The 26,324-nt window shown below is 47.6% G+C and overlaps 1 protein-coding gene across 1 annotated transcript in view; it reads left to right on the top strand.

Annotated features, from left to right (window-relative positions):
• Positions 1-26,324, top strand: part of MUC16 (mucin 16, cell surface associated) — a 113,524-nt gene that overhangs the window by 8,148 nt on the left and 79,052 nt on the right. Inside the window, exons 2-3 of the mRNA XM_069590304.1 lie at positions 13,723-13,815; positions 21,079-25,842. Coding sequence (XP_069446405.1) covers positions 13,723-13,815; positions 21,079-25,842 — 4,857 coding nt within the window. The remainder of the gene's footprint in view (positions 1-13,722; positions 13,816-21,078; positions 25,843-26,324) is intronic.

The raw sequence follows: 26,324 nt of genomic DNA, 5'->3' as shown, positions 1-26,324 counted from the left end.
CTTCACATAGATTAATTCATTTAATCCTCTTAGTGGTCTGATGAAGTATGTAACCTTATCACTTCCACATAGCAGATAAGGAAACTGAAATGGAGGCCTTGTTAGTTTATGTGACTTGCCCAAGGTCATGCCACTGGTCCGTGGGAGAGCTGGACCTCTCTTCCAGGCAGCCTGGCTCTGTAAATGCCCAGTGATGCTGACAACCAGCTCCCTTCCCAGTGACACCAGTGTGAGAGAAGAGATGGGATGGGGAAGGAAGCCAGGCAGAGCTAGATAGCAGAGGATGAGCTGATGCGGGAACATCTGGCAGAGTTTTTGACTGGGATTCATAATAAGAAATACATCTGTAGGGATGTGGATGGACCTAGAGTCAGCAGGACAGAGTGAACTGTCAGAGAGAGAAAAACAAATATTGTATATTAATGCGTATATGTAGAATCTTAAAAAAAATGTGAGGAATCTATTTGCAGGGCAGGAATAGGGAAGCAGACATGGAGATTGTGGGGGGGAGGGAAGGGGGGATGAACTGAGAGATTAGAACTGACATATATACACTAGGGCTTCCCAGGTGGCACTAGTGGTAAAGAACCTGCCTGCCCATGCAGAAGACATGAGACCTGGGTTTGATCCCTGGATCAGGAAGATCTTCTGGAAGAGGGCATGGCAACCCACTCCAGTAGTTTTGCCTGGAGAATCCCCATGGACAGAGGAGCTTGGCGGGCTACAGTCCATGGGGTCGCAGAGTTGGACACTACTGAAGCGACTTAGCATGTATGCCTACACCCACATATATACCACCATGTGTAAATAGCTAGCTAGTGTGCTATGAGCTAGAAAGCTGCCGTATAGCACAGGAGGTTTGGCTCAGCTAAGCCACAAGGGAAGCCCAAGAATACTGGAGTGGGTAGCCTAATCCCTTCTCCAGTGGATCTTCCCAACCCAGGAATCAAACCGGGGTCTCCTGCATTGCTTCCCTTGTGGCTCAGCTGGTAAAGAATCCACCCACAATGCAGGAAACCTAGGTTTTATTCCTGGGTTGGGAAGATCCTCTGGAGAAGGGAATGACTACCCACTCCAGTATTCTGGCCTGGAGAATTCCACGGACTGTATAGTCCATGGGATCTCAAAGAGCTAGACATGACTGAGAGATTCACTTTAACTCCTGCATTGCAGGCAGATTCTTTACCAACTGAGCTATGAGGGAATGAAACAGAAATGCATTTTACATTGTGACCAGCTCTGTGCTTAGGTGTGTGTATCTAAAAATACTTTTGTAAAATCATTTACCCCTGCTGCACCCAGTGTGCCCTGATGCCTTATTCTGTTATCCTCTTACATTATTGGTGCTGTTGACAACCCACTAAATTGGGTTCCTATCTGCTTTTTCTATGCAACAGCAATAAGCTTAGACCAAGCACACTGGAACAGTCTCTCAATTGGGCACAGAGGTCAGTATATCTGAGTCTGGATCATTCTTTGTGGTGGGAGCACTGTCCTGTGCATTGGAAGATATTAATCAGCATCCCTGGTCTCTACCCACAAGATGCCAATAGCAACCAATGCTCGAGTCATGACAACCAAAAATGCTCCATGAGTACGTGCTCAGTCATGTCTGATACTTTGCGACTGTGGCCCGCCAGGCTCCTCTGCCCATTGGATTTCCCAGGCAAGAATACTGGAGCGGGTTGCCATTACTTTCTCCCAGGGATCTGCCCGACCCAGAGATGGAAGCCAAGTCTCCTGTGTCTCTTGTACTGGCAGGCAGATTCCGTACTGCTGAGTTGCTCCGGGAAGCCACCTGGGAATCCCCAAAGTGTCTCCAGGCATTGCCAAATGCAGCCTGTCACAGTACCTGAAAATAGTAGGTATGCAGGAAATATTTGTCGCATGAATAATAAAGGCAAAAAAATCTCACTTGCTGAGATTACTGGTCTGCAGCCTCATTCCCCGGTCATGACAGCGGTCCTGATAGCCTAAGGGGTTGCTAGTTCATCTTCTCTGTCCAAAGCAGGACCCGACTGACAGGAAGACACACAAAGCATCTCTCCGTCAGTTGCGGCTCCTCTGAGCGCCCCAGGACGAGCCCAGTGCTGAGCTCTCCCCAGACTCTTCCAGAAGCCTTCAGCTTGCCACCTCTCCCTCCGCACCCCTTTCTCTGTTGCTGCAGGGCCTTCTGAAGAAGCCTCTGGGTTTGTGTCAGGTGGTACCCACAAATACCTCTTCTTCAGCCAGGGTTCGGTCCCCAGTCCTGTCATGAGTCTTGCTTTGGGCACATCCTTGGGGACAATGTTCAACCAATTTTTTTGAGGCCCTGTTTTCTTCACAGTTGTGTCTCCGAAAGCATGGCTCATCTGGGACATGAACTTTGGAGGATGCTTCAGAGACAGAACTGTTTCTTTAAAAAAAAAAAAATTTATTGGAGTATAGTTGATGCATGGTAACCCACTCCAGTATTCTTCCCTGAAAAAGCCCATGGACAGAGGAACCTGGAGGGCTCCAGTCCATGGGGTCAAAAAGAGTCGGACACAACTGAGCAACTAAGCACACATGTAGTTGATTTACTGGGTTGCCCTCAAGTTTGTAAAGATTTTTCCATGAGATGTTACAGAAAAACCAGATGAACTTTTTGGCCAACCCTGTACAATGTTGTGTTAGTTTCAGGTGCGCAGCAAAGTGAATCAGTTATGTGTTGCTCAGTCACAAAGTTGTGTCCAACTCTTTGCAAACCCAGCTTCCTTGTCCATCACCATCTCCCCGAGTTTACTCAAACTCATGTCTGTTGAGTCGGTGATACCATCCAAACATCTCATCCTCTGTTGCCCTCTTCTCCTCCTGCCCTCTATCTTTCCCAGCATCAAGGTCTTTTCCAGTGAGTCCATCAGGTGGCCAAAGTATTGGAGCTTCAGCTTCAGCATCAGTCCTTTCAATGAGTATTCAGGGCTGGTTTTCCTTTAGGATTGACTGGTTTGATCTCTTTGCTGTCTAAGGAACTCTCAAGACTCTTCTCCAGCACCACGGTTCAAAAGCATCATTTCTTTATGATCCAACTCAGCCTTCTTTATGGTCCAATTCTCACACCTGTACATGACTATTGGAAAAAACCATAGCTTTGACTATGCGGACCTCTGTTAGCAAAGTGATGTCTCTTTTTTAATACACTATCTAGGTTTATCATAGCTTTTCTTCCAAGGAACAAGCATATTTTAATTTCTTGGCTGGAGTCACCAACTGCAGTGATTTTGGAGCCAAAGAAAATAAAGTCTGTCACTGTTTCCATTTTTTCCCCATCTATTTGCCATGAAGTGATGGGACCAGATGCCATGATCTTAGTTTTCTGAATGTTGAGTTTTAAGCCAGCTTTTCACTCTCCTCTTTCATCCTCATCAAGAGGCTCTTTGGTTCCTCTTAGTTTTCTTCCATTAGAGTGGTATCATCTGCATATCTGAGGTTGTTGATATTTCTCCCAGGAATCTTGATTCTACCTCGTGAGTCATCTAGGCCAGCATTTTGCATGATGTACTCGGCATAAAAGTTAAATCAGTTATAGTACTCTTGTCTGGGAAATCCCATGGACAGAGGAGCCTCATGGGCTACAGTCCATAGGGTTGCAAAAGAGTCAAGACACAACAATAATAACAGTGGTGAAGACTCCACACTTCCAACTCCTTTCCATGCAGGGGGCATGGGTTCCATTCCTAGTTGGAGAACTGAGATCCCACAAGCTGCAGGTGAGGCCAATAAAAAAAAAAAGAAAGAAAGGGAAAAAAAGACAATTCAGTAAGGAGAGAAGAGTGAATACAATAACAGAAGCTGAATTAATGAATAGGTGTTCATTTGTGTAAAGGGCATGGCGATCATTGAAAAGATGAGTGAAGGATTATGCTGTTGGGCTGGGGAACTGTGAGAACGCAGCTGTGGTTTAAAGAAGACGAGAGGATGGATTCTGTGGGATATAAGGACAGAGCAGAGTCTCGCCCTCGGCGCTATTGTGTTGTTGTCGTTTTGTCACTCAATTGTGTCCAACTCTTTGTGAGCCCCCCCCCCCCCCCCATGGACTGTAGCCCACCAGGCTCCTCTGTCCATGGGATTCTCCAGGCACGAATACTGGAATGGATTGCCAAGCCATTGTCCAGAGTATCTTAACAACCCATGGGTTGGATCCGTGTCTCCTGAATCTCCTGCACTGGCAGGCAGATTCTTTACCTCTAAGCCACCAGGGACCGCACTGTTGAAATTCAGTTCAGTTCAGTTCAGTCAAGGCCAGGTAATTCTTTGCAGGGGAGGGGGTGGGCTATGCATTACCGTTGTTAGAAGCATCCCTAGCTTCTGACCACTAGATGGAAGTAGAAGATCACTAGCTGTGACAACTAAAGGTGCTGGAAGAACAATCACAACGGGTTGAGAAGCATCATTTTAGAGACACAAGGGGATGGATCATTAAGGACCCTGACACGCTAAGGAACTCTATCCTATAGGCAGTGAGGATCCATTGAAAGATTTCAGAAAGGGAACTGAGAAATGGTTAGCTTTTCATCTTCAAGAACTTTCTGTGGTTGCAACACCCTCCTGTTTCTCCTGCCCAAATTTACATTTCTTTTAAAAATTCTTATTGCAGTATAGCTGCATTACAATTTATGTTAGTTTCTTCTCTACAGCAACGTGCATCAGCTATGCATATATGTACGTATATTTTTTGTTTAGTCACTCAGTCGTGTTTGACCTTTTCAAGACCCGCATGGACCGTGTAGCCTGCCAGGCTCCTCTGTCCATGGGGATTCTCCCAGGCCAAGAATACTGGAGTGGGTTGCCATTTCCTCCTCCGGGGGGATCTTTCTGACCCAGGAATCAAACCTGTGTTTCCTACATTGGCAGGTGGGTTCTTTACCACTGCACCAACAGGGAAGCTGAGATCTAACCATATCATCAGATATTTTTCACACAACAGCACACAAACCAATCGAAGATAGTCCAGAACAGATCAGAGGCTACAAATCATGGATATAGCCCCTCTTTTTGGATTTCTTTCCCATTTAGGTCACCACAGAGCCTGAGTAGGGTTCCCTGGCCTATATGTAGGTTCTTATTAGTCATCTGTTTTATACGTAGTAGAGTATATATGCCAATCTCAACCTCCCAGTTCATTCCACCCAAATTTATGTATTCTCGATCAGAAGAGTTGCCCATGTTTCCTCCAGCCTCCACTATATAACGGTTCATACAGACCCAGCTTTGTCCAACAGAGCCCAGAGATTCTACCTAAATCTCACACCAGAAAATAAAACTGCAGGAGCTCAGTAGTAGGCTTCCCAGATGGCACAGTGGTAAAGAATCCACCTGCAGTGTGGGAGACCTGGGTTCTATCCCTGGGTTGGGAAGATTCCTTGGAGGAGGAAATGGCAACTCATTCCAGTATTCTTGCCTGGAAGATCCCATGGATAGAGGAGCCTGGAGGGCTACAGTCCATGGGGTCACAGAGTCTCATATGACTGAGCACGCATGCAAAGCAAAGTAGGTCTGTAGCAGCCAACTCCACTCAGAGGACTATTGTTTTTCTTTTAAATTTTTATTTATTCATTTTTGGCTGGATCCTTTCTGCTGTCTGAGGGCTTTCTCTAGTTGCAGAAAGTGGGGCTACTCTTCTTTGCTGTGCTCGGGCTTCTCACTGTGGAACATGGGTTCTAGAACACGGGCTCAGTAGTTGTAGCACACGGGCTTAGTTGCCCCTCGGCATGTGGGATCTTTCCAGAACCGAGGATCAAACCCGTGTCCCCTGCACTGGCAGGTGGATTCTTTACCACTGAGCTACCAGGGAAGGTCCAGAAGACTAGTCTTAAACTTCTTGAACACCAAGACATAACAATGACCCATCCCTAATTGAACCCACAGGCCCCACTGCATCAACGACGTCTACCCAGTCCTTGACAACACCAGGCAGCAACACCCACATCACACCAGGGAATTCTAGACCCACAGGAGCCACAGAATCAACCAACATCAGCAAAACCAGTGCTTTAACTTCTGGAGAACAAAGGAGTGCTGGGAAGATCAACCTTACCAGTGTTTCAGGAGTGACACCCACATCTCCTTCTGCCATCTTTGTCCCAAAAAACACCACCAATCATCCAACAATGGCTGAAAATGAGACTAAGGCAACTTTGAGTGCCTCTATAGCTCCACCTGAGACCTCTGTTACTGAAAGAAGAAACAGTTGGGATATCACCTCTAACACCTCAGATTTGAGCACTGTTAGCCAGGAAGAAAGTTCTACTGTGGTCTCTCCATCACACACAGCAGGGGAGATCAGGAGTCCTGACACCACTGCTAATGGGTACAGCCCCAGCACAACTGCCCTTGAGAGCTCTGCCATCTCCAGGACACTAGATTCCAGCACCTCATCAGAAGAAATGTGGGCCAGCGCAGGTACAAGTGAACCCTCAGCTGAACCCCAGTCCACCTGGGGGGCAGAGACAAGTCCTACAGAGGAAACATTCACCATTGAGACAGGCCCTATCCACACCTCCCCTAGTAACTGGGTGGTTTCTGAGTCCACTGAGCCAAGCACAAGCTTCACTGAAACAGCATCACCTGGAGAAACATCTTCAGACACACCCACCCTAGAAGCCACAGCTGGCCCAACCCCTGAGGAGACTACACCTTCCACTGAGATCACACACACAGGTGACAGCGACACAAGGACCGGCCAGGATACAACACCCCTACCTACAGCAGCCACAGCTCCGTCTGGAACAGCTGTAGGTTTGACTCCCGCCCTCGCTTCTGCCCCGGTGTCCATGTGGACAGCAGTGACCACGCTGGATCCTGGCTCAAGTGCTCCAGGAGGAACAGCCTCAATATCAAGCAAGACGTCTTCCAAAATGCCTGGGAAGCCAGATTCTAAGGAGGGAACAAGCCAGGTTCTGACTGTGTCCAACGCTGAGCATCACTTCTCCTCTCCTGACACCAGCCCACCAGGAGACCTCATGACCCCCACCAGCGTTCCTCTGTTCTTGTCCACCTCCATTCCTGATCCTACAAGATCACCGTCCAGCCCAGCTTCAGACAACAGGGTCGCCTCCTCCAAGGACACAGAGGCCCCTGAGAGCACAGAAAGGACAGAGCCAAACCCAGCTTTTCCTCTTTCCGAAACATCAAGTCATACAGAAACCAGTGGTGAAAGAGTCAGAGGTATGACTTCCCCTCTGGGCCACCCATCTCCCCCAGGGGAAGGGACAGCAAGGAGCGTCTTCACACCTAGCACATCCCCTGATGCCACAGACTCACCCGGCATCTCCACAGCCCGCACCTTGGCTTGGGAAGGGTCATCTGAACCAGGCACCCGCAGCAGCCTCCAGGTTCCAAGAGAGAAAACCACATCCCCTTCCACCACCGCCATCTCAAAGGAGACCAATATCCACCCATCGTTAACTGGAAATGAGACCAAGGAGACCTTCAGTGGATCTTCAGCTCCCACTGAGGTCTCTGCTCCTGAAAGGGAGAGTAATTGGATGACCGCCTCTGCCCCTGCCCCAAATTTGAGCACTACTGACAGCAGAGAGACAAGTACAACTCGGGTCTCTCCATCACCCCCAGGGAGGGAGCTCAGAAGCCCCCACACCATTCCTGAGAGACATATCCCCAGCACAGCTCCCCCTGAGAGCTCTGACTTCCCCAGGACTCCTGTTTCCAGCACCTCAACAGAAGCATCACGGGGCAGTGCAGGTACAGGTCAACACTTACCTGGATCCCAGCTCACCAGGCGGACAGAGACAAGTCCTGGAACAAAGATACTGACCAGTGAAACTGGTCCTGTCACCATTTCCCCTGTTACCTGGGGAGCTGTTGGCTCCACCACGCCAAGGTCAAGCTCCACTGAAACAGCATCACCCAGAGAAACATCTTCAGACACTCCCATCCCAGAAGCCACAACCAGACAAACCACTAAAGAGTTTACGTCTCCCACGGAGATCTCACAGATAGGTGACAGGGACACAAGGACCAGCCAGGATACAACCTACCTAACTAGCAGAGACACAGCTTCCTCTGAAACAACTACACACTTGACCCTGCCCACCAGCAACGTCCCAGTGTCCATGGCTACAACAGTGCCCACGGTGGCTCCCGGCTCCAGTGCTCCAGCAGGGACAAGCCCCACAACTAGCAAGGTTTCCTCCAAAATGCCTGAGATGTTATCTACAGGGAAGCAAGATTCTAGGGAGGGAACCAGCCAGGTTCTGACTCCATCCAACCCTGGACATCAACCCTCTCCCAACAGTACTCCTGCAGGAGACAGCAGGATACCCACCAGCCCTCCTCTGCTGTTGTCCACCTCAGCTCCTGATGATACAACATCATGGATCGGCGCAGCTTCAGACCATACAGTCGCCTCCTCCATGCACACAGAAACCACAGCAAAGACAGAGCCCAGCTCGGCTTTCCCTATTTTCCAAACACTAACTGACGCAGAAACTGGTGCCCAAAGAGTCAGAGGTACAACTTTCCCTCTGGGCCACCCATCTCCATCAGGGGAAGGGACAGCAAGGACTGTCCTCGTGCCTAGTACATCCCCTGATGCTACAGACTCGTCTCCCATCACAACAGCCAGTACCTTGGTTTCGGAAGTTTCAGCTGGTCTGGCCACCCTCGGCATCACCCAGATTCTAGGAGTGAAAACTACATCCCCTTCCACCACCTCCGTCTCAGAGACCAGTACTCATCCATCTATGACTGAGAAACATACCAGAGAACCTTTGACAGCACCTGTGGCTTCATCTGTGACCTCTGCTCCCGGAAGGGAGAATAATTCGGCCACCACTTCTGCCCCCTCCCCAGGCTTCAGTTCTACGGACAGCAAGGGGACAAGCTCAATTCAGCTCTCAAAATCCCATCCAGAATGGGAGCTCAGAACACCACACACCACTTCTGAAAGACACAGCCCCAGCACAACTGCCCCCGGGAGCTCTGCCATCTCCAGGACACTAGATTCCAGCACCTCATCAGAAGAAATGTGGACCAGCGCAGGTACAAGCGAACCCTCAACTGAACCCCAGTCCACCTGGGGGGCAGAGACAAGTCCTACAGAGGAAACATTGGCCACTGAGACAGGCCCTATCCACACCTCCCTTGCTCAGTGGGTGGTTTCTGAGTCCACTGAGCCAAGCACAAGCTTCACTGAAACAGCATCACCTGGAGAAACATCTTCAGACACACCCACCCTAGAAGCCACAGCTGGCCCAACCCCTGAGGAGATTACACCTTCCACTGAGATCACACACACAGGTGACAGCGACACAAGGACCAGCCAGGATATGACCTACCCAACTAGCAGAGACACAGCTTCCTCTGAAACAATTACACATTTGACCCCAGCCATCAGCAGTGCCCCAGTGTCCGTGGCTACAGCAGTGATCACGGTGGCTCCTGGCTCAAGTGCTCCAGCAGGGACAAGCCCAACATCAAGCAAGCTTTCTTCCACAGTTCCAGAAGTCTTATCTACAGGGAATCCTGATTCTGGGAAGCCAAGCAGCTGGGGTCTGACTCCATCAACTTCCAGACATCACTTTTTGTCTTCTGAATCCAGCCCTGCAGGAAATATCATGAAAAGCACCAGCCCTCCTCTGTTGATGTCCACTTCAATTCTTGATGGTACAGCATCAGGCCTCGGCACATTCTCAGATCTTAAGTTCACCTCCTCTGCGCACACAGAGACCCCTGAGACCACAGCAAAGACAGAGCCCAGCTCGGCCTCCCCTCTCTCCAGTACACTCAGTAATGCAGAAACAAGTACTGAAAGAGTCAGAGGTATGACTTCCACTCTGTTTGTCTCATCTCTATCAGGCAAGGGGACAAATGTGTCCTCAGTCTTGGCATCTCTCTTGATATCCCAGGTTCACTCACCCTCCCCACACTGAGCCCCTTGGCTTCAGAGAGGTCAGCTGATCCTCATCCCCTCAACCTTGTCAATATTTCTCAAAAGAAATCCACTTTTCTCTCTTCACCCCTTCCTCCTCAGCAGAGACCAACAGCCACCTATTTATTGTTAACACTGTTGAGTCGCTAAGTCGTTTTGACTCTTTTGTGATCCCATGGACTGTACCCACCAGGCTCCTCTGTCCATGGAATTCTCCAGGAAGGAATACTGGAATGGGTTACCAGTTCCCTCTTCAGATGATCTTTCTGACCCAGGGATCGAACCTGTGTCTCCTACAATAGCAGGCAGATTCTTTACCACTGAGCCACCTGGGAAGCCCCACCTACTCGAGAGGAAACCAAGGGAAATTTTGAATCTATCCATGTCTCAACCTGAGACCTCTACTTTCAGTTTAATGACCGCCTAGGTCATCACCTCTGCCCCCTACCCACAGCTTCCTCACCATGGAAACACACACCACACATTCAGCTCAGTTTTCTTCATCCCACCTAGGGAGTTAGCTCAGAGACACAGCAGTGCCTCAGTTACAGACTCCACCAGGACAGCCCTTCTCACCCATCTAGGACTTCTGCTTTGCTTCTGCAGTAGTGATATCCAACAATGGCACTTTTATTTATTTCACTGTATGTCAACAGAATCTGGCCAGAAAACCAGTTTAATTTTTTATTTAATAATCTTATTTATGTATTTATTTTTGACTGTGCTGGGTCTTCGTTGCTGCAAGGGCACTTCTCTAGTTGTGCAGAGCAGACACTACTCTCTAGTAGCAGGGCCTGGCCTTATTGCTGCGGCTTCTCTCTTCGCAGAGCACAGGCTCTAGTGTGTGCGGGTTGCAGTATCAGGCTCAGTATTCGCAGGTTCGATCCCTGAGTTGGGATGATCCACTGGAGAAGAGAATGGCAACCTACTCCAGTATTCTTGCCTGGAGGATTCCATGGACAGAGGAGCCTAGCAGGCTACAGTCCATGGTGTCGCAAAGAGTCAGATATGACTGAGAGACTAACCATTTCATTTCAACAATTTCATTTCAACCCTCTCAAGATGATGTTTTGCACCAACCACTATTTCAGCCTCTGCCTTTTCTCTCCTTGCTTCCATGGTGATCCCTAGACTTACTTCTCCAACAACGACCTCCATGGAAAGGACTTCTCTTAGGGAAGCACCCAGAGCCACACTCACAGCGGAGACACAAGTGGCCCAGTCACTGTTCATTCTCTAGCTCCCACCAATGTAAAATCCACAAGGGGCTCTGAGTGTGAAAGAAAGATGGGAACAAGCTACTTGCCCATTGGAACCACATCTCCCTCTGAGACATCTACAGATTTTTCTTGGCCAAGAACAGTGTCCCAAACTCAGTGTCTCCATTTCAGTCAGTGGGTGCTTCTAGCTCCAGCCCTCAAGCCAACTGGTTGGCACATTTTCTTTTTTTTTTTTTTATTTATTTTTTGAACTTTTTATTTTGTATTGAAAGTGAAAGTCACTCAGTCATGCCTGACTCTTTGTGACCCCATGGAATAGTCCATGGAATTCTCCACACCAGAATATTGGAGTGGGTAGCCATTCCATTCTCCAGGGGATCTTCCCAACCCGGGGATCGAACCCAGGTCTCCCGCATTGCAGGTGGATTCTTTACCAGCTGAGTCACCAGGGAAACCCAAGAATGCTGGAGTGGGTAGCCTGTCCCTTTTCCAAAGGATCTTCCCAACCTAGGGATCAAACTGGGGTCTGCTGCATTGCAGGCAGATTCTTTACCAGCTGAGTTACCAGGGAAGCCCACTTTGTATTGGTATATAGACAACTAAAACGTTGTGATAGCTTCAGGTGAACAGTGAAGGGACCCAGCCATACATATACATGTGTCCATTCTCTCCTAAACTACCCTCCCCTCCAGGCTGCATTGTTACATTGAGCAGAGTTCCCCATGCTATACAGTAGGTCCTGGTTAGTTATCCATTTTGCTCACTTATTTTTTAATTTTTATTTTTTTAACACCAAAAACATTTTGTATCGGGATATAGCTGGATTAACAAACAATGTTGTGATAGTTTCAGGTACATAGCAAAGGAACTCAGCCACACATATACATGTGTCCATTCTCCCCCAAACTCCCCTCCCATCCAGGCTGCCACGTAATGTTGAGCAGAGTTCCATATGCTATACAAAGCTCTCTGTTGGTTATCCATTTTAAATATAGTAGTGCGTACATGACCTTCCCAATGTCCCTAACTGTCCCTTCCCCTGGCAACCATAAGTTCATTTTCTAAGTCTGTGAGTCTCTTTCTGTTTTGTAAGTTCATTTGAATCATTTTTTTTTAGATTCCATATATAAGGGATGTCATATGGTATTTCAAATGGCATTATTTAATTCTTTTTAATGACTGAGTAATATTCCATTGTATATATGTACCACCTTTTTCTTTCTTTTCTTTCTTTCCTTTTTTTGCCATGGGTCTGGCTTCTAGGATCTTCGTTCCCCAACCAAGGATCCAGCCTGCACCCCTGGCAGTGAAAGTGAGAATCCTAACCACTGGACCACCAGGGAATTCCCAGTTGGCACATTTTCTGATGCACTCTATCATTTGGCCCCTAATGGGATTACACTATCTGGGGATGGAACCAGCCCACAAACAATTGCAATTCACTCATCTCCTGCACCTGGCTCTGCTAGAAGCAACTGCTCTGTATTTTATCCTCATCTCCTTCTGCTCTCACTTACAAAGTCTCTGCAGTATCTTTCACCTCCCCTTTCAGTTTCCACTTATCTCATAGGGTCATTCTACTATCTGTATGCAACTAGTGACACTTTTAGCATTCTTGAGCCCAGATTCAGGTCCTTCCAGGCAGAGCCTAGCTTTTCCCTTCCCAGCAGGAGAGTGTGTGTGATTAATAATTATAAAGAATGATAAAAGAAAATGACAAAATGAGTAATCAAGAAATAATTTTATATGTTAACTAACCAGATATAATTGTAACTCCAGGTATTATTCTGATTTTACTTATGTGGAGTCCAAACCATAGAAGTGAAAAATTAAACAATGGTGAATTCACACATGATAAGTGATGGAGGGACTTCCCTGATTATCCAGTAGTTGAGCCAAGGATGCAGGTTCGATCTCTGGTTGGGAAACCAGGATCCCACATGCCACAGCGTGGCCATAAATAAATAAATAAAGGAGAATCTGGTGTATTTTAATTCTACTTATTCAGTTCTTTATTTTTGGCTGTGCTGGGTCTTCCTTGCTGTGCGCTGGCTTTCTCTAGTTGCAGCAAGTAGGGGCTACCCTCTAGTTGCGGTGTATGGGCTTCTCACTGTGGTGGCTTCTCTTGTGAAGCACAGGCTCTAGGCATGCAGGCCTCAGTAGTTGCAGCTCCCAGGCTTTAGAGCACAGCCTCAGTAGTTGTGATGCATGGACTTAGTCCTTCCATGGAATGTGGGAAATTCCCAGACCAGGGATCAAACTTGTGTCCCCTGCATTGCATTGCATTGCAGACTCTCAACCACTGCACCACCAGGGAAGCCCTCAATATATTTTTTTTAAGTGATAGAGATATACTATCACCAAATGTTTTTGCTTGAGGCCAATACATTCAGCAGTCCCACTATTTTCCATAATTAAGACGCAGGTCATATTGTGGGTTTGATTTCATGCCAATAAGAGAATTATTCCTTCCGGAGTGCCTTCTCAGAGGCAGATGAGGATCAGATACTGAGCCCGGATCTAGCAAGAGCGTTTCCTGTGGATGTGCATCTTAAGGGGATGGGAGACTGATGCTTCTGTCCCCTTCTCCCTCAGGGTCAGTGGCAACCACCACCACGGATCTGGAGGAACCTGGAGGCACCACACAGCCAATGGGTAACTTCACATCTCTGAAGACCATCAGTCTGGGTATGTATGATCATATTTTGGTACATAATACTTGAGTCTTTTCTCCTGGTCTTTGGAGTAAGAGGTTTCCCTGGTGGCTGAGCAGTAAAGAATCTGCCTGCCAGTGTAGGAGATGCAGGTTTAATCCCTGGGTCCGGAAGATCCTCTGGAGCAGAAAATGGCAACCCACTCCAGTATTCTTGCCTGAAGAATTCCATGGACAGAGGAGCCTAGTGAGCTACAGTCCATGGGGTTGCAAAGAGTCGGACATGACTGAGCGACTAATGCTTTCACTTTGAAGTAAGCTAATTGATTGTCTATGTTCCAGATTCTAGTAGATAATCACAACTTTCTACTTTTGTACTCAGAAGCTATTGATACTCATTTTTAGGGAGATTTCTAATCTGACTTCTAACATGAATTGCTTCTGTTTGGTAATTTATATCCACAAGAGCCAATTGCTTCCACTTAGGAATGAATATATGACTCTACAAGTCAGCGGACAAGTATGAAGGGCTTTCCTAAAACAGGAACTATCACTAAGATAGATCAGGGGTTGCCATGAGCAGGAAACATAAAAGTGAGATGCCATAGTTTTATTTTATAGGACAATTCATTGCTAAGATGATTATAACAGAAGGTGAAAGAATTCTTTTCCACTGCTACGGGTTTCGATACATGGCTTGTAGTTGAGAGGAGGTCTTCACTTAAAATGCTTAGAATGATGCAAAACTTCACTGAGAGTTTGTCTGGGACATTCTTGAAAGTTTATACTTTTATCATTTTTTTTACATCTGCTGTTTCTTTGCAGTAGCTTAACGTTTGAAATTATTTTGTGGAATATTTTTAGTAAATATTCAAATGTGGCAATAGTGTCTTTTAAATATCCCCAAGCCCATGAGTCTTTGAAAATATTTTTTATGTATACAGTAACTTTATGTGTAAATATATAAGTGGTACAAGTTTAAAGGATGTTGATGTTCCATGTTATTTTCCTAATATATTATCCAATTATTTACAGTTCTGAGGAATTCTAATAAAAGTATAAATATATGATAATAATTTGACATGTCCCTCTGTGCTAGAAGATAAAAGGTTTCTGTTCTTTTTTTGATGAGAGAAGTGAAAGCGTATAAAAATACATAGGAAGAAGGGGACTTCCTTGGGGGTACAGTGGTTAGGAATCAACCTGCTAAGGCAGGGGACACAAGTTCAATCCCTGGTCTGGGAAAATTTCACACACTGTGGGGCAATTAAACCTGTGCACCACAACTGCTGAAGCCCACACACCCTAGAGCTCATGCTCCACAAGAGAAGTCACTGCAATGGGAAGCCCAGGTACCATAACTAGAGAGCAGCCCCTGCTTGCTGCAACGAGAGAATGCTTACATGCAGCAATGAAGACCCACTGTAGCCAAAAAACATTTAAATAAATAAAGAAAAAGAACAGAATAAACTCAAAGTATAAGGAAGGAAATAAAAGTTTAAAAACGAGGATCAATATCCTCCCTTGTTTCATAGGGAATATTCAGTGAGTCAGCTCAATTCTGATTCTTAAGACAATTGAACTGACTTATCCACATGGCTTGGCTCCATAGGAAGGACCATAATAAACATGTATGCCCTTTTGAGCACATGCCCCACCAACCTTCAAGACTCTGCAACCAGCTTTGTTGTGATCACCAAAGTAACCCCAGGTTGGGCCTTCCCTGGCAGTCCCGTGTAAGACTCCACGCTTCCACTGCAAGGGTCATGGGTTTGATTCCTGGTCAGGAAATTAAGATCCCACATGCTGAGCAGTGTGGCCAAAAAAAAAAAAAACAAACAAACAAACCAAAGGTTCAGTGACAGATAAATCTGAACTCAGATCCATGATATGGGTCAGCTCTATAGTCATTCCTGCCACTGCCCTGAGTAAAAAGGCAATGACAGCTATAAGGCATAGACCTGTGGGTGATGCTTATTCCTCTGCAAGCTAAAGGTCAGAGCAGACAGCCGGAAGTGACCTGACACTGAGTGTCTCCTCTGTGGATACAGACATAGCTATTACCACCTCCAGAGCCTACATTATTTCAGCCTTGGACTTCCAGTAGACCGGAAGACTCAACCACTATCAACCTGATCAGTATTGCAAGAGAGACTGCTGGCTACCTTCTCTTCAATGGGGCCAAAGCCTGAGTCCATCACAGGACAGGAGACCATTGAAACTACATCTCCACCTGGGGCCCTTTCTGTGACATCATTTCCTACAGAGCTAACAATCAAGGGTGGGGACCTCACTCAGGAGGTCATCACCTCCAGCCCCAAGGGAGCGAGGTCAGTTTCACCTACCGCACAGAGGAGCCTTCAAAACCCCACACTGCACCCAAGCACCAGGGACTTCTCCATGGACTTCCACAGGCACAGCTGGCCACTTATATGATTTTCCTGAGGTCAATAATACAGGAAGAACATCATCATCCTTAGCAACGGCCCAGCAACAGGATCTACCCATCATTCTTCAATTTTCACTGGAATGATTCTGGGTGCTCTATAGTCCTCTTGTTCAGATAAAAATCACTGACCTCAGCACAAGACTAGAAGGCTTAAGTCCAAGGAACATAAGCACATCTGCTCCCACTACAATTTTTCCTGATGACCAGGAGGTGAGCGCTCTCAGACTTCAGGTACAAACTCGACTCCCCAAGGACTTGAAATAACAGCCCTCCCAGTTTTCCTTATTTCTCTTGAGCTGCCAAGCACACAGACTGACATAATGGCTCTCCTCCAGCCTTTACGCCTCATGTCTCCACTTTGGATTTGGCCCCTAGAAGATCTGTGTCTTTAGCGTCTATAATAGGTTCAGTTCATGCTAGAACCACAAGATCTCAAGGAGTCACCTCAGAGTCCAGTGATAACTCATCTATCTCATTGCTGCCATTTCCTCCAAGGACCATGACCGATGGGGTCACGTTGCCTCAGACAGGCAGTAGCACCGAAGTGTCCATCACTGGAGATCTTGTGCTCACCAGTGGAGAGACAGAGCAGAGCTCCGTGCTCTCTCCCATCATGACTTCTATATCTTCGAGACAGAAGTCCACAGTTTTAGTGACTCTTCCTGGAGAGATCACATCTCCAGTGAGAACCCTAACCCACAATTCAAGTGCCCAGGGACAGAGCCTAGGGGCTCCTATATTGGAGATGACAGATCCATCCATCTCTAGAAGTGGAGTACAGACAACTTTGACCACACAACCGACCACAGAAATAGCATCAGTCTCTTCCATCTCCCTGGAGACCATCAAGGAGTTCTCTCACTTTCCTGGACCACTGAAGACCACAGAGCTTGCGGGCACAAGCATGGAATCTGGGATCAAGAAATCTCCAATTTTGATCAGTAGTTCACATGATAGACTGGCCGTTTCCAAGACCACCCCAGACACAGAGATGAATCATTTGACCGAAGCAGCAGTGACCCCTCATCAGGCTATCAGCTCTGGTCCTGAGCCATGTTCCTCTGCCCTTGCACACTCAGTGTCTCACAAGACCATTCCTTCAGTGGTTACTACATCCGCTGTGGAGACCACCAACCTGTCTCAGACATTTTCCACTTGTCCTGTGTCTACCGGGACTCAGGAAGAACCTGTTTCCACTGAAACCTCTGGGCCCAGGGAGACCTGCTCAGCCATAGAGAGAAGCATGATCCCTTCTCAGGTGGATGGTGCTGCTGCTACTGATGTCACCAGGACTGAGTTCACATCTCTGGACAGAATATGTAGCCCAGGTCCTGCTCAGTCCTTGGAGATATCCAGTATCTTCAAAGGAACCAATGCCAACAGTTCTACCTCCTCTTCCAACAGTTCTACAGCGGAATCTTTACATATTACCTTTACATCAACAGGTCCCACTAGGATGAAGCCTGGGGAGGCAGTTGTTCTGGACAAAACAATCACAGATTTCTGGGAAGGGACACCCTTGGATATGACTAAGATGACTGTTCCTGTGAGCAGAGGTCCAGGGACAGTATCATGGAGAAGCTTTTTCTCTAAAGAAGAAATCAAATTTCTCTTTTCCCCAGTCTCTTTTCCCAACTTCCTCTTACCTTCTTCCAGTTCCTCTGAAGCATGGGAACCCGCAATCCTCATGTCACTTCCTCCTGCTTCAGAACTGACACCGGTCACATTATCCACAAACATTCAGTCTCAGAAAATCAACACTTTCCCAGGTACTGGATCCCCAGAAGATTCCTGCTGGTCCCTGAGCACTGCTACAGGAGAGGACAGGACCCCTGGGATGACCGCTGTGGACATCACCACTTCAGTGGCTAAGGATGAACCACCAAAGGTCCCCATATCTGGCATAGCTGAGACTACACTTACCAAGGAGAGCTCCTCTGGTGCAGAGTTCAGATCTGCTCCAGTCCTTGACAATTCCACCCCATTTACAAGTAAGAACCCTGATTTCCTTTGCATTGGAATTCTAAGCTTTTGCCGATGTGACTGAATGGGAGAAGATGGCTGTCAGGGATCTGTTTTAATGCCTCCTAGGCAGAATCTACCTTAAAAAATATTTATGTATTTAGCTGTGTTGGGTCTTAGTAGCAGCGTGTGGGATCTTCATTGAGTCATGCGGGATTTTTCATTTCAGTGCACAGACTTGCTATCAAATACCAGATAATATCACTTATGTGTGAAATCTCAAATACAACACAAATGAGCATCCCTATGAAACAGAATCAGACTTAAAGACATAGAGAACAGACTGTGGTTGCCAAGTGGGCCAGGGGTGGGGAGGGAAGGATTCAGAGTTTGGAATTAGCAGATACAAACTACTATATATAGGATGGATAAACAACAAGGTTCTTCTGTACTGCACAGGAAACTATATTCAATACCCTGTGATAAAGCATAATGGAAAAGAATATGAAAAGGAATATATAATATGTATAACTGAATAACTGCTGTATAACAGAAATTAATACAACATTGTAAGTCAAGCATACTTCAATAATCTTTTTTAATAAGGAAAAAATTATGTTCTTTTTTTGTCTGAAAATTATTTCCTTGAAACCAATCAGATGAGAAGTCCCCACAATTAACAAAAAGCTTTTCATCCCTTATGACCATCTTGAGGGTTTGATTTAACATAAGATTTAATGTAAATGAGAATAATTCTTTAAATCCCTTCTGAGAGATAAATGAGGGCATTGCTAATCCAGTATCTAGTGAGAATGGTCCTCACAGATCCATATTCTTGGGGAATGAAAGGTAACACCATTGTCTTCTACTTCAGGGCCAGATGAGTCTGTGGCCACTATCACCAGGGAGCCAAGTCAAGGAGAACGTGGAGGTGCCGCTCAGCCAACCAGTAATCCTGCATCTCTTATGACTACGATCAGTGTGGGTAAGTAGGAGCACCATCTCTATCTCTTTTTTTATAATCTTACTTATTTATTTTTGGATGTGCTGGGTCTTTGTTGACACATGGGCTTTTCTGGAGTTGTGGCAAGCAGGAGCTACTCTCTACTTGCGATACACGGGCTTCGCACTGAGGGGGCTTCTCCTGTTGTAGAGCATGGGCTCTGGAGTGTGAGGGCTTCAGTAGTTGTGGCTCACGGGCTTAGTTACTCCAAGGAGTGTGGGATCCTCCCAGACCAGGGATCGAACCCATGTCTCTTGAACTGGCAGATGGATTCTTATCCGCTGAGCCACCAGGGGGGTCCATCATCTCTATTTCCTTCAAGGCCATCCCATGTGGGTCCTTTCCCCTCTTCTCTGGGGTCAAAAGTTGGATTGTTTAAGGAAGTAAAATGACAAGGTTTGAAATTGATTTCTTTGGCTTTTTGCCCCCTGAGGATGTTTTGGTTTTTTTTTCCTAGAGGTTGTATTCATGGAACACATTTATTGCTTCACCCTGGTTATTTGTATTGTTCTTAACCAGCCAATCAGTTCAGCAACAGAAAATGTCCCAGGGCCAGTTCCCTGCCCACTTTCTGTTTCTAAATCAGAGATCGTCACTGGAATCTTGTGTTGATAGGGAGGACACAGACAGACTTACGGCAATAAGTAGCAGTAGAAGAAGGGATCATGGTCCTTGGCCATGCCACCATCGTGAGAATAATCTGAGAAAGTAGTCCCCAGAAAGAGTGCTCTTAGAAGGCTGAGCTTTTCTCACTCCTGGGGCAGTTACATGTCCTTCTCAAGGATGGGAAAAGGGTTTGGGGAGACAGATGAATTTGAAAGAGGTTGAAGGTAAAGAAAAAGAATCCTGTCACCCTTCTAGTCTCTTGTTTCTCAAATAGAAATCCTTATGCGGCCTTTCAATGAACTAAGATTTAGGATATCTAGAGAAGGCTGCAATTTGTAAGTTGAAACTGGTTCAGCAAGAGCAAGCACCAAGGAGAAAAGTAAAACCAGAGTAGGGAAATTCTCTAGCATGGGTACAGCCCAGATTCATCACGCCCTCCCTTGTACAGAGTCTTTCTTTTTGGGGTCTGCAGTATACTGGGTTCCAGGCAACAGTTTCTTCTGAGCAAACAATCTGAGTCAAAGCTCTCACCCCACTCACCCTAATCCCAACCCACGTTGGTCCATCTTTGGAATGGTCAGTATGTTCCCTGGTGTCCAGACTCCGGAAGTGTGGTAGGAAAGGGTAAATATTTCCTTTTCTGGAGAAGGAAATATTTTGAATTGAAATCACAGGAAGGAGCAAATTATACTGTCAACCAGGAGGACACCCTTTCTGTACCATTTGCATATCTCCTACCAACTCGCTTTCTAATCACAGGTATGTCCACAAGAAGCCCAGAAATGGCTACAGCCTTGAAAATCATAAGCTCCCAGGAGCCCAGCATCAGCGCAGAGACCAGGTACCCTCTGGAAAATTCTCAGAAGACTTCAACAGCAGCTGTCCCTATGGTGACCACCGTGGAACCGGGCACCCTTCAGTCCGTGGCCACAGGGAGTGGCCGCATCAGCCTCCGTCCCTCACCCACAGGGTTCATGACAGCGGCCAAGTCACCAGCAAGAGAAGCAACTACAGAATGGGTCTCCCCCTCCCCATCTGAGGACTGGACTAACACTCACCTTGGGACTCCAGAAGGGACCAAGAAGACACCGGGCACAGTGTCAGAGATGACCACTGCCATGAGCAAAGGTCATGAAGATATGTCTTGGACAAGCCCTGCCTCCATGGGGGAGACCAGCTCTCCATCTTCCCTAGAACCCATTTTTGCCACAAACTCACCTTCTGCACCTTTCATGTTACAAGGGAACAGTACCTTCTCTCCTGTGCCCACAACCTCAGTTCTCACCTCTGACTTGGGAAAAACCACAGAGGTTTTGGGCACAAGCTTGGAACCTGTGACCAGTACACCTGAAAGTGTGACCAACATCTCACAGGAGATACTGACCTCTTCAGAAGCCACCAGCAATACAGAAACAACTCATTCTTCAAGAATCACAGCAGTAACTGATATGGGGATCACCAGTTCAGCCAACACAGAGCCACCCGAAGCCACATCTGCAATGGTTATCTCTTCTACCAGAAGAGACACCAGTGTCTCCACATCAACTCCAGACTCTTCCAAAACTGCACAGATTGAGACAGAGCCAACATCTTCCTTGACCTCTGGACTGAAGGATACCAGCACCCATCAGGAGGAAAGCTTAAGTAGAGATTTGTCCAAAAACACAGCAGTAACCAATATGAGGACCACCAATGATGAACACGAATCACGTTCCTTTGTCTCAACTGACTCAGAACCATCCAAAACTGTATTCCCAATGAATACAGCCATCACCATAGGGAAAACCACTGTTTCCACCCCAATGTCTAGCTTCTCTGAGACTCCACGAATTGAAGCTGAGACAAGTTCCTCCTTGATGTTTGAAATGAGGGAAACCAGCACCTCCAAGAAAACCAGCTCACCCACAGACAAAACTACCATCCTTCCTGATATGAACACTGGTTCTGTTACTGAGGTGGCAAGGACGGAAGACATCTCCTCTGGTGGTGTGCTCAGTGCAAGCCCTGCCATTTCTACCATGTCGCCAGTAGTCTCCACAGAAACTATCACAAGGCTTTCTACTTTCCCCACAATGACGGAATCAACAGAAATAACTGTCACCATTGAACAAGGTCATCCTGCAGCTACATCACAGATGACCCTTGATTGGGACACATCAACCACAACATCCATGGTGGGGACCAACACAGCTGTGACTCAGGGACTTCTACACACAGCGCTGATGACTCCCATGAGCACAGGTGCTCAAGAGATGTCTTGGACAAGCCCTGCCTCTGTGGAAGAAACCAGCTCTCCACCTTCCCCAGTGACTTTATCTGCCATGACATCACCCTCCCCTGAGTCTCCCACATTACCAGGCAGGAGCCCCTCCTCTCCTACCCCTGTGACTTCACGTTTCACCCATGGTCTGGTGAAGGCCACAGACACATTGGGTACTGGCTTGGGACCTGTGACCAGTTCACCTTCAATTGAGATCAGCTCCACCACTGAGCTACTGTCCACTTCTGGAGCCTCCACAAGTACAGAGGTGCTTCAGCCTTCCAAAAGCACCGCCAGGACCCATGGGGTCAACACGAGTTCTGGACCTGAAGTTCATTCCTCTATCCCAGCTGACTCAGAGCCATCCAGTGTCTCGTCTCCAGTCGTCACTCTTTCCATCTCTAGAGAGACCACTGTTTCCACATCAGTGCCTCACTCTACTGAAACTACAATGATTGAGACAGCCTCCACATCCTCTCTGAGCCCTGAACTCAGAGAGACAAGCGCCATCCCACAGAACAGTTCAACCACAGAGAAAATCACTCTTCTTTCCAAAGTGCCCACTGATACAACTGCTGAGCTCTCTAAGACACAACCCATTTCATCCACCAGCATGTCCAGCCCTGGCCCCACTCAGTCCACCATGTCACCAGACACTCCTGCAGGCATCGTCACCAGCCTCTCTACCTCCCCCGTGACCACAGAATCTGCAGAAATGACCATCACCAGCCAGACAGGTCCCTCTGAGGTTACATCACAGGGCACACTCACCTTGAACACAGCGACCGAAGCCTCTGGGGCAGGCACTCACCCAGCTGTGACTCAGAGCTTTACACACTCAGAGATGAGCACTCTCATGAGCAGGGGTCCCCAGGATGTGCCTTCGACAAGCCCTGCCTCTGTGGAAGAAACCAGCTCTCCACCTTCCCCAGTGACTTTATCTGCTGTGACATCACCCTCCCCTGAGTCTCCCACATTACCAGGCAAGAGCCCCTCCTCTCCTACCCCTGTGACTTCACTTCTTACCCATGGTCTGGTGAAGACCACAGACACATTGGGTACTGGCTTGGGATCTGTGACCAGTTTACCTTCAATTGAGATAAGCTCCACCACTGAGCTACTGTCCACTTCTGGAGCCTCCACAAGTACAGAGGCGATGCAGCCTTCCAAAAACATCGCCAGGACCCATGGGGCCAACACAAGTTCTGGACCTGAAGCTCATTCCTCTACCCCAGCTGACTCAGAGCCATCCAATGTCACTTCTCAAACTGTTACTCCTACCATCTCTAGAGAGAACCCTGTTTCCACATCAGTGCCTCACTCTACTGAAACTACAATGATTGAGACAGCCTCCACATCCTCTCTGAGCCCTGAACTTAGAGAGACAAGCGCCATCCCACAGAACAGTTCAACCACAGAGAAAATCACTCTTCTTTCCAAAGTGCCCACTGATACAACTGCTGAGCTCTCTAAGACACCACCCATTTCATCCACCAGCATGTCCAGCCCTGGCCCCACTCAATCCACTGTGTCCCCAGACACTCCTGCAGGCATCATCACCAGCCTCTCTACCTCTCCTGTGACCACAGAATCTGCAGAAATGGTCATCACCAGCCAGACAGGTCCCTCTGAGGTTACATCACAGGGCACACTCACCTTGAACACAGCGACCGAAGCCTCTGGGGCAGGCACTCACCCAGCTGTGACTCAGAGCTTTACACACTCAGAGATGAGCACTCTCGTGAGCAGGGGTCCCCAGGATGTGCCTTCGACAAGCCCTGCCTCTGTGGAAGAAACCAGCTCTCCACTTTCCCCAGTGACTTTATCTGCTGTGACATCACCCTCCCCTGAGTCTCCCACATTACCAGGCAGGAGCCCCTCCTCTCCTACCGCTGTGACTTCACTTCTTACCCATGGTCTGGTGAAGGCCACAGACACATTGGGTACTGGCTTGGGACCTGTGACCAGTTCACCTTCAACTGAGCTCAGCTCCACCACTGAGCTACTGTCCACTTCTGGAGCCTCCACAAGTACAGAGTTGCTTCAGCCTTCCAAAAATATCGCCAGGACCCATGGGGTTGACACAAGTTCTGGACCTGAAGTTCATTCCTCTACCCCAGCTGACTCAGAGCCATCCAGTGCCTCGTCTCCAATTGTTCCTTTTTCTACCTCTCGAGAGACTGCTGTTGCCACACCAATGCCTCACTCTACTGAAACTATGACAGTTGAGACAGCCTCCATATCCTCTCAGAGCCCTGAACTTAGAGAGACCAGCACCATCCAGCAGAACAGTTCAACCACAGAGGAAATCACTCTTCTCTCCAAAGTGCCCACTGATACAACCACTGAGCTGTCTAAGACACAACCCATCTCCTCCAGCAGCACGTTCATCCCTAGCCCCATTCAATCCGCAGTGTCCCCAGACACCCCTGCAGGCATCATCACCAGCCTCCCCACATCCCCTATGACCACAGAATCTGCAGAAATGACCATCACCAGCCAGACAGGTCTCCCTGAGGCTACCTCACAGGGCACACTTACCTTGGACACATCAACCAGCTCTCCATCTTCCTCAGTACATTCATCTGCCATGACGTCACCCTCCCTTCAGTTCCCCATAGTACCAGGGAAGAGCCCCTCCTCTCCCACCCCTGCGACCTCACTTCTCACCAGTAGTCTCATGAACACAGAGAAATTGGACACCATATTCAAACCAGTGACCACTTCACCTCCACCTTTGAGTAGTCCTAGCATGGAGACACTCTCCACTTCTGAATTCTCCACAGATACAGTGAAAATTCCTCCTTCCATACACACCACAGTGACCACCGAGGGTTCCAGCAATTCTGGCCATGAACTTAGTTCCTCTGGCTCAAATTTCTCTGAGTCCTCCAGGATCACATATCCTGCTTCCTTCATGGATGGGACCACTCTTTCCACATCAAAGCCTTCTTCCTTTGAGACCACAGCATTTGAGACCAAGAAACTTTCCCATCTGACGCCTGGACTGAAGGAGACAAGCATGACCCTGCGTTTCAGCTCCAGCTCACTCACGAACACACCTGCATCGGCTCTGTCCACTCATGGTTTGAAGAGTCCCAAGATGGATGTTACCTCTTCTGTGACATCATCAGCCCCAGTTCAGTCTCTGTCCACACAGGATACTGATGCTCCAGTGAAAACAGTCACACACTTTAATGCTTCTCCCTCCGTAAATGGATCTGCTGGTATAACTCTCCCAGAATCCAGTCTTTCTATGCCTGTATCAGCAAATACTCATCACCTACACACAGATACGCTGTCTTCAGCTGAGACCACTCTTGCTAACACACTGACATCTCCCGTGTCAGAGGCCATGGCTTCCTTTGCCACATCTGGAGTTCCAGGTGCCATCTCAGCTACCTCCTCAGATGGTCCATTTTCTAGGACAGAATCAGACCCCAAGGAGGATACCAGGTCCACCACTGCAGACGGTCTACCTTCTTCAGCTTCAACACCATTCCCCTCTTCAACCTTACATACCACTGATCCTTCAGTGAGCTCCCTTTCCCATTGGATTACTTCCTCCCCAGCCACCCCAAGCACAGTAGACACCAACCTTGACACAGAAAGCAGAAGGACTAGTGAATTACCTTTGGTTACGACCAGTACTCTGCAGGCTTTGACCCAGCCATACTGGACATCTTTGCCACCCATTATGGACACTAAAATGACAGGGAGTGTTGGTTTGGGAAGAGTGACAAGTTCTTCTCAAGTTATTCCACACTCAACACAGTCAACAAGTAAGGACCCACAGCTCCTACACTCTCATTATTTGGGGCTTGGCTTCTTTCCTGAGAGGTAAAAAAGGAGTTGGGCTTCCCTGGTGGCTCAGATGGTAAAGAATCTGCCTACAATGTGGGAGACCCAGCTTCGATTCCTGGGTCTGGAAGATCCCCTGGAGAAGGAAATGACATTAATTAGGAGTCTGAGTGTTGATGTTTAGTTGCTAAATCATGTCTAACTTTTTTGTGACCCCATGGACTGTAGCCCACTAGGCTCCTCTGCCCATAGGATTTCCCAGGCAAGAATACTCAAGTGGGTTGCCATTTTCTTTTCCAAGGGATCTTCCCTACCCAGAGATTGAACCCACGCTTCCTGCATTGTCAGGGGATTCTTTACCATTGAACCACCAGGGAAGCCCTAGGAGTCTATTACTGCACCAGAAATTCCTTTAGAAAAACTATAGCTGATCTGTTTTCATTTCCAGGCACTGAGATGGGCA

This window comes from Ovis canadensis, chromosome 5, assembly GCF_042477335.2.
Source record: "Ovis canadensis isolate MfBH-ARS-UI-01 breed Bighorn chromosome 5, ARS-UI_OviCan_v2, whole genome shotgun sequence".
Taxonomy (NCBI): domain Eukaryota; kingdom Metazoa; phylum Chordata; class Mammalia; order Artiodactyla; family Bovidae; genus Ovis; species Ovis canadensis.
This window is presented reverse-complemented; position numbering and strand designations above follow the sequence as displayed.